Raw genomic sequence first — 9,076 nt, forward strand, 5'->3', positions numbered from 1 at the left:
GTCATCAGTTTTCCAATTCATTCTCGAGTGTATAGGACCTACTTCGATTTTTCAATCATCTTCAGCACTTGATGGTTTATATAAAAAATTTGTATAACCCAAGCCTATGTTCTGAAGATGATTGAAAAATCGAAATAGGTCCTATACACTCGAGAATAATTGGAAAACAGTATATAATTCTAACTTTAATAAAAGAAATAATGATGTCAAGAATCAATCAATCTTCGTTTTGCGTCCAGAGACCCGGTTTCCCGAGGTAGTACGTTGTTTTCTTTGCCATCAACTTTTTGCGCCAAATTAGACGATCAGTTGTATCCATTTCATTTAAATTTAGAGCTTTCATGTCTTGCTCGATTGTTTGCGACCAGGACTTCTTTGGACGGCCTTTGTGACGTGTGCCAGGTACTTCAACATCTGCAAGAGAAGTTATGGCACTGTTTCCACTTCGTTTCACAGACGGTGTTGCCGGTCTTGATCGTAGTGGTAGTGGGATGTCACGCCGCATCAATATAGAGGCAAGGAGATGCCATTTATTCCAGGCTGCACGTATGCGTGCTCGAACGGCAGCTTCAGCTGTTCCAGTACAATCCAGAACATCCACTAGATATTGAAACGATGTGACTTTCTCTATTTTAGTGGCTTCAAAAACAGTGCTATTTTGAATTTGTTGTTGTTGATTGATGCAAGCGGGACAAATGCATCTGTGTTTCCAACCGTTGTGCTGACAAGAGTCTTAGTATTCGTATACATTTCCATCACAAGTCGAACAAGATATTCTGGAATGAGTTGTCGACGTAGACTCCACCTGATTGCTTCACGGAGAACTCGATCAAATGCTTTTTCAAGGTCTACAAAAATGTGTGATAGTTGTTGATGCTTTGCGAGGTACTTCTCTTGCAGTTGCCGAAGGATGTGAATTGCATCAATTGTTGATTTCCCCGCTAGAAAACCAAATTGATAACATACAATTGTGATGCACGACGTTAATCTTCTCTCAATGATTTACTCGACAATTTTCAGGGAGTATTCTAACAGACGTATACCCCGATATGATGAACAGTTCAATGGATGACCTTTGCCTTTGTATAGCGGGACTGTCATGCTATAGTTCCATTCAGTCGGCATCGAGCAATTTCTCCAGATTTCACGGCATAGTTGTAGTAACGTTTGGATACCTGCAGTACCAGATGCTTTGATAGTGTCATTTGTGAGTCCAGAGGGCCCTGCTGCCTTCCATCCTTCATAGCTTTTAGAGCTTCTGTATGCTCCTCTATAGTGATGTCTGGAATCGGACCTTCGATGGGTGGAGCGTCAAAGTTAACATTGATGGGATTTGTTTCGTTTAACAGACGGTTGAAGTATTCTCTCCACTGTAGCTTGATCTCATCTTGTTCAAAAACCATCTTATTTTTGTCGTTTTTGATACATGGGGCACCAACTATGTCTTTTTTCGTACGCTTTGCTTGTTTTGCTCTTACAGAGATTTCATTTGTTCACCTTTGCTTTTAGTGAGCCACTCTCTGTACTGATCTGTCCGAGCCAGTGCAACTTGACGTCTTGCATAGTTGTTCTTCTCACGGAAAATGTTATGGTCATCAACAGACTTTGATTTTTGCCATTTCTTGTATGCAACTTTCTTTTCAGCTATTGCATTTTGTACACTGTCATTCCACCACCAAGTGTCACGTTCATGCTGACGTTTTGTACCAGTTTTCCCACAAACTGTAGTTGCAGCATTCATTAAAACGGTTTTGTATGTACTCCAATCTGTACTGGCTTGCGATTGGTGGTCTAACTGTGTGGCGACAATCTGTTGAAATTTTTGTCGATGAATATTGCTTTTCAGCTTCCATGTTTTGATTCTCCGAGGCATTTGTTTAGACTTATGTTTTGACAGTTCGACAACCAGGTCTGACACAAGGAGTCTGTTGGACGACACATGATTCGCCAGGTATAACTTTGACGTTTTTGAATAGCCTTCGATGTTGTTGCTTGACAGCGAAGAAATCAATTTGCGTGGCTGACGGTCCACTTTTGTATGTTATGAGATGTTCCAACCTCTTTCTAAAATATGTGTTCAATAAACAAAACCCGTGACTTTCAGCAAACTCAAGGATGCGGTTGCCATCTTCATTCCGTTTTCCATAGCCAAAACCGCCATGTACGTTGTCAAAACCATCTGTTTTCTCTCCAACGTGGCCATTGAGATCGCCTCCAATCAGGATTGTTTCAGATTTTGGTATTGTTGAGATGGTGTCAGAGAATGCAGTCCAGAAGTCATTTTTCATCTCTTCTGATTCGCCTGTCTATGGTGCGTATCCAGAAAAAATAATCAATGTTTGCTTTTCTATGCGAAGCTTGATCCACATAAGACGTGAACTAATCCTTTTAATATCCAGTACTTCTTGGGCTAGCGGTTCTCTGACAAAAATTCCAACACCATTTTTGGCCGTCTTTTGACCATTCCAGAATAGTTTATATTTTTCTTTGTCTGAGTTGATGTGACAGACACCATTCGATTTCCATCGGGTTTCCTGAAGGCAGCAGATGTCAATCCTTCTACGCTCGAGCATTTCTGCGATTTCCATGCTGCGGCCATTCAGTGATCCAACATTGAGCGTTCCAAGTCTAAGTACCATAGAGGGGCCATTCTGAATTTTTCTGCAACATCCCTCCGCTATTGCATACTTCCCAGGGATTCTTGGCACCCCTTGACCACTTAAGGCCTGCTGGGGACTAGGGGCCGTTGTTTTTCTTTGTGATGGCATAAGAATAATTTGGAGAAAATTTTTTACATCCGGACACCCATCCTGACGATAACCACCAGTTATAAGCGGTGGGCCTAGCCTTTCGCTCAAAAACACGCAAGGCTGTGTGGATGCAGTTTTATGTCATACCCAGGACCACATGTCAAGAATGTGGTTAGAAACATTGAGAAATGTAATAAAAAGCTATCCAACACTAGAAATTCTGTAGATTTCATAAATTACTGCATCAATTATGGTCTTTTACCAACACACACACAAACACACACACACACACACACACATATATATATATATATATATATATATATATATATATATATATATATATATATATGTGTGTGTGTGTGTGTGTGTGTATGAAGATAACTCTAAAGATAACTCAATAGTCGCGCTCTACAAAATCTACAACGCAATGCAATATGTGTGCTATGCATGTGAGTCTCTTTATCGTATTAGACAAGGGTTATGGTCTGCCATTATTGAAAATTCATATTATTATTCAAATCAACAGTACAACCAAAAATTACATACCAAAGCATGCAAAATTTCATGTTTGATTGTAAAATGCATCTGATGTAAATCAAACATCTTCAGAGAAATTTCATCTGGACACATGTTTACGTAGCCTGCAACTGGTCTTAAATTAAAAAAAAATTAGTGCATACAACAAAACAAAGCTTTAAAAAATGTAACCTGTCAAATGAGGCATCAAGTCTGCAATAAGCAGCATATGCAATCGTGCTTTCAAAACTGCATCTTTCTGATTCAAAGGCAGAAACATATAATATAAAATGCCCGTTATTTACACCTTTTCCAGATTCGCCAATCTTTTCAAAATCTCCTTTAGATGAAATACGTCTGCACGTCTAGATAAGCAAATAGTTAAAAAATTGATATAAAGTTTAAAATAAAATAATATAAATTAGTACTGTAGTACTGATTATAAAGATTCATTTAATATTTAAAAAATGCCTTCCCATCAACGTAAGTAAATAATACACATCAATGATGATTAGAAAGATTCATTCAGTGGAATGTCATCAACATTTATTAAACAAACAGCAATCAACCAGCAAACAATCAACTGATTTTATGAAATCTGATAACACACTTCTAAATGTTTGGCGGGAACTTCAACCTCTCCACAGTATGTTTGGTTGGCGCACCCATCTACGCAATAAGGATAACTGTCATTATCACTGTATCGTACTCGATCGCTAAGGCATTGCCTGTCACGGTAAAATTTGTAAACGCTAAATAATGATAAAAACAGATTTATCGAAATTTATGGTTATCTTCAGGAGGTTTATTCATTCGTTTATTTCTTTATTATAATAATTACCGCTATGAAGCCTTTATCTTAATGAAGCCTAGTGCAATGGTAATTGAAATAACAGCTAAAAATTTTCCTAAACTGAAGTTAAGAACATTCTTCAGTCATCTTAACAAGAATAAATTAGAATGTAAAACATTTATAAACTCAGAATCTATAAGTTGATAAAATTTATTATTACACTCAAGTTCAAAAAATAAGTGATAAGTGATTAGGTAATCAAACAGGTTGAAAGAACATAAAAATTGTAAAAGTCGTTTAAGATATGACATAAATGAAGACAGTAAAGTGGAAACCTCTTCGGTAACCGACGGATTTGAGTTATTATTATTATAGAAAATCATGAAAAAATCATAATAGTAAGTTAATAAGCAAAAAAAAAACCACCAGAAAAAGTTAAACGATGTCAAAATGAGAAAAATAAACAAACAAAACAGGTAATAAAACTATAACACATAAAATTTTTATATAAAGATAAACTTGAATCAACGTTTCTTAAATAAATTGGTAGTCCATTCCAAACAAAAGCACAACTAACGGTGCAACTTTGTAAATATGATCATATTTCTTTGTACCAACAAAACTAACTTTCCAGCTCGATTTTGGATGTATTGAATCATTGCGAATGATTTGAATCATTGCGAATGATTTGTCAGGTAGACCATAAAGACCATTACAATAGTCTAATCGCGAATGGATAAATGCATGAATCAGACATTTGGCCAAATTCTTATTCAGTAATATGCAAACACTGGATCAAAGCTTTTGTTCAAATCTAAATCACGTTTTTTCAATAACGAGGTGAATTATCTCGTTAAAACGTAAGAAAACGTGTTCTAGATTTGAACAAAAGCTTTTTTGGTTTTTGTTTAATTTATAAGGTTACGAGGTGCAAACACTGGACCAAAGCTTTTGTTCAAATCTAGAACACGTTTTCTAAATAACGAGGTAAAATAATCTTTATCCTTAGTTTGAAAACCAACAGTTGCCTCTAAAATATTGTATATTACTATGTTCTTTCCAGGTTATTATTAAATTTTCTGCTTGTATTTTGAACTGACTAGATTGCTTTCACTTCCTGGGATAAACCTTTAGCTTGAGAACCAGTCAGAATAGCTTTATCCAAAAATGTTTTTGACTTATTCACTCGCGCGGTAGCACGTTTTTAACACCATACAATTAAATTTCAAACAGGAATTGCAGGTTCTAGCCCAAGTCTAACAGGGTGGAATATAAATTTGAATTAATCACATTACTTAAACTTAACTTGCCTATTTTTAATTATTGAATTATGCAAACTAAACTAAACTCATCAAAATAGCTAAAACATAATCTAAAATAAAATTCAGACTCTAAATTAACTTGCCGTTTGTGCTTAGCCCTTGAATAGTTCTCTTTGATAATTATTGTCTTGCATTCGAATGCTACGGATTGTAAGCAGAATTTCATTATTCACACGCACCTAGGTGTTATGTACTAAACGTACATTTCCGTTTTAACCAACTTTACTCTAGTTTGGCTAGCCTGCGAGTTGTATTACTGGTTCTTTTGTATAATAATCATAGCTATTTTCTACTTAAAATTCTGATTCTACAATTTTCATTTTAAATTCTAATAATAACCTATTTTTAAAAAACTCATCATAAACTTATCAATCAATCAATCAATCAATCAATCAACCAATCAATCAATCAAATTTATATAACTCAATTTCTAAAGATTCAACTAGGCTCGACCTAAAATTCGCAAACAATCAATTATGAAAAAGCACAAAATTGAAACAAAATAAATAAATAACATGAAACGAAACAAACAAAATAAAATAATATAAAATAAAATAAAGAAAATAAAAAAGGCTTACATAAAAATTTAATGAACAAAACTATTGAAAACATTCAAATAGCAAGAATCCTAAACTAGCGAATTAACAAAATCACCGCCGACTGAACTGGCGTTGCTTCTTTTTGAGAGTTAAATAGTCGTTTTTGTACTTAATTAAATTAGTTTTGTTTTTAATTAAATAAATTTAAGAATTTCAGTTTTCAACTAGTTAAAAAAGACGAAATAACATGCATTTGTAGTTTTTTAGACAAAATTAGTAAACTGCATCTGTAGTTGCGAATTGAAACTTCTTTACTGTTCAGTTCTTTCAATGTTATGGCTGCTACGAATAAAAGTAAAAGTTCAAAAAACGTTAAAGCAAAAAATGATAAAGAATCAGTAAATATTCCATGTAACCGTTTTGAGATTTTCTTCTGCGTTGGTATAGCTGAAGAAAGTTACGATTTGGTTAAGGTTGAGATATGTGGTAATGTAAAATTTTTTGCGACGCGTGTTTAAAATCGACTACAGTTAACCTCAAAAAAATTGATAAAATTAAATCCTGTAACACTGAATTAGTTGACAAAATGAACGAATTGAATAAAATGAATAGAAGCATTAAATCTTAAATTGATGCAATTGGAAAGAAGCTTGATGGCAATGAGAACAGCAAAAGATTCCAAGGTAAAGATCGGTGAAGAAAGTGCTGGGATTAAAAACGAGATGAAGAGATTATTCGCCACTGTCGTTAGTAGTGAGGTTCAGAAGAGTGTACAACATATTAATGACGATGTAAAGAATATTCAAAGAACTCTGCTAGTGATGGTACGATAATCGAAAATTCGAAATCGAATCGATTCGATAATCGAAATGTTGAAAACTTGTTCTACAATTCGATTTCAATTTTTTAAAGCGTGTATGGAAAATAAAAATATTCCACCGTTTTTTTTTATTTGGGTCTATATAGCACCCATATACGTAAAATAACATAACATGTATGATGATAGCATCGTTTCATTGATCGTCGATAAACTTTAGTTTAAATTTTTTTATTATCTTTCTTTGGTTAGAGTTAAAAGTTGATTGAATTTGAATTTTTAAAGTTCAAGTTATTTAGATTAAGTTATTTTATTTAATTTTTTATTAACGTGACACACGAAGAAGAAAGTATGAGTTGTAGTAATAAAGCTTACACTAAGGAATACAAAAAACGCAGCGTTATATATGAATATTTCACACGAAATAATGCAGAAAATGCTACGTGCAATGTATGCCAAAAGCAAGTGAAGGCTCCAACGGGAAACACTTCGAACTTGAAGCAACATTTGCAAAATACGCATTCAAGTTTGTCTGAAGAACTAAATGCCAAAAAATCTTGCGTTGAAGAATCGAAAAAAAAGGTGCGTTAAAATTTGTTTTGTTCTTCATTTTAAAAAATAAAAACATTGCAACTGTTATAAATCTAAATTAATGAATATTCATTTAAAGTTATTATTAGTTAAGTAGTTAATATATCTTGTCACTATAGGATGATAACAAAGGTCAAACTAGTATGTTTGACTATTCGACCTCTGTGAAAGAATGGGAACCGAACCATCCCCGAGCTAAAGCAGCTACTTTGACGTTGGCAAAAATGATATGTACCGACTTACAGCCTTACAGCATAGTACAAGATAAAGGTTTTGTGGCATACAGCAAGTCTTTGGAGCCACGTTACAAGTTGCCTGATCGCCACAAACTGTCTAAAGAAATCATCCCAGGTTTGTATGAAAGTTTCAAAAAAGACATTGCAGAATCCATTCAACAAGTGGCATCATTGGCTTTAACAACCGATGGGTGGACGTCTAACACCAACAATTCGTACTTATGTTTCACGGCTCATTATCTTGACGAAAATTTCGTCATTCACAACGAATGCCTTAAAGCAACTCATTTTCTAGAAAGCCACACTGGTAGAAATTTGGCTCAGGCTATTGATGACTGCGTAAAAGACTGGATACCAAATGTCAATATTCCGATTTTTGTTATTACAGACAATGCAGCTAATATGAAGTCGGCTATGAAACAGCTCGCAACATTTCAACATTTTACATGTTTTGCGCACACTACAAACTTAGTAGTCACGGATGCTATCAACAGCAATAAAGAGATAACAACGCTTCTGACTAAAGCGAGAGCTATTGTTGCACATTTTCATCGCAGAAGTAAAGCAACACAACGTTTACTGGTGGTACAAAGGCAGTTGAATCTCCCTACACACAAACTTAAGGTGGAGTGCGTAACAAGATGGAATTCGACTTATTATAGGATGTCACGACTTGTAGAACAAAAAGATGCATTGAGTATGTTACTGGCTTCAAGCGACACAATAGAAAACCTAACTGCACAAGAATGGAGAATGGCTGCCGATTTTATCAAGGCTCTTAAACCTTTTGAGAAAGCCACCAAGCTTATTTCTGGCACAAGATATCCAACTTCTTCAATGGTCATACCGTTGCTGAATATTTTGCAAAGAAAAATGGAAGATTTTAGTGTCAACGGTGAACACATCAACTTGAAAACTACATTAGTTTAGGGCATTAAGGCACGTTGGCCAGATCACGAAAAAAATAAGGTGTTTGCGATGGCAAGCTTAATTGACCCAAGATTTAAACGATATGCATTTACAAATGAAGAAGCCACAAAAAATGATTGCGATGACGTTGTAGATAAAATGATCTTTGAACATACATTTACACTTCCTTCACCTGGTGCACAATCTGTAAATAAAGCATCTAATGCAGAGGAAGTTGGAAAAAAAAAGTCGGCTCCTTTCGACTGTTCACAAATATCGTTATGGGGAACATTTAAAGATATGGTTGCCGCTGCTGCTGAAGGACAGCAACGTCAATCACCTAAAGATAGAATGAAAAGTGAACTGGACTGTTTTCTCCAAGAACAAATTATTGCTCCTGAAGAATCTGTTTACAAGTGGTGGGCCGATAATGCATCTCGCTTTCCAACAATTGCTAAAGTGGCAAGAAAGTATCTTGCAATTCCTGCTACATCTGCGCCTAGTGAACAGATTTTCTCCATGTCTGGTCAAATAATAAATGAACGACGAAACCGACTAAAACCAGAACATGTAGAACAATTAGTTTTTTTATGTCATAAC

General features: G+C 35.0%; 3 protein-coding genes across 3 annotated transcripts in view; 2 read left to right on the forward strand and 1 right to left on the reverse strand.

Annotated features, from left to right (window-relative positions):
* The window catches only part of HELRODRAFT_69677 (hypothetical protein), a gene marked incomplete at both ends in the record, with an annotated part of 31,740 nt that extends 27,780 nt beyond the window's left edge, over positions 1-3,960 (reverse strand). Inside the window, 3 exons of the mRNA XM_009030607.1 lie at positions 3,300-3,405; positions 3,462-3,634; positions 3,880-3,960. Coding sequence (XP_009028855.1) covers positions 3,300-3,405; positions 3,462-3,634; positions 3,880-3,960 — 360 coding nt within the window. The remainder of the gene's footprint in view (positions 1-3,299; positions 3,406-3,461; positions 3,635-3,879) is intronic.
* Positions 3,961-6,258: 2,298 nt separating this feature from the next.
* On the forward strand, positions 6,259-7,331 carry HELRODRAFT_164959 (hypothetical protein; the record flags this gene model as incomplete). Its single annotated transcript, XM_009030873.1, has 3 exons — positions 6,259-6,409; positions 6,536-6,676; positions 7,084-7,331. The coding sequence occupies 3 exons, from the start codon at positions 6,259-6,261 to the stop codon at positions 7,329-7,331; spliced, it is 540 nt and encodes a 179-aa protein (XP_009029121.1).
* A 1,574-nt stretch (positions 7,332-8,905) lies between these two features.
* On the forward strand, positions 8,906-9,076 carry HELRODRAFT_153206 (hypothetical protein; the record flags this gene model as incomplete). The annotated part of the gene is made up of 1 exon (XM_009030874.1): positions 8,906-9,076. A coding segment is annotated over one exon (171 nt), but the record flags the coding sequence as incomplete, so codon positions are not given.

The sequence above is a fragment of the Helobdella robusta genome (assembly GCF_000326865.2).
Source record: "Helobdella robusta unplaced genomic scaffold HELROscaffold_7, whole genome shotgun sequence".
NCBI lineage: Eukaryota > Metazoa > Annelida > Clitellata > Rhynchobdellida > Glossiphoniidae > Helobdella > Helobdella robusta.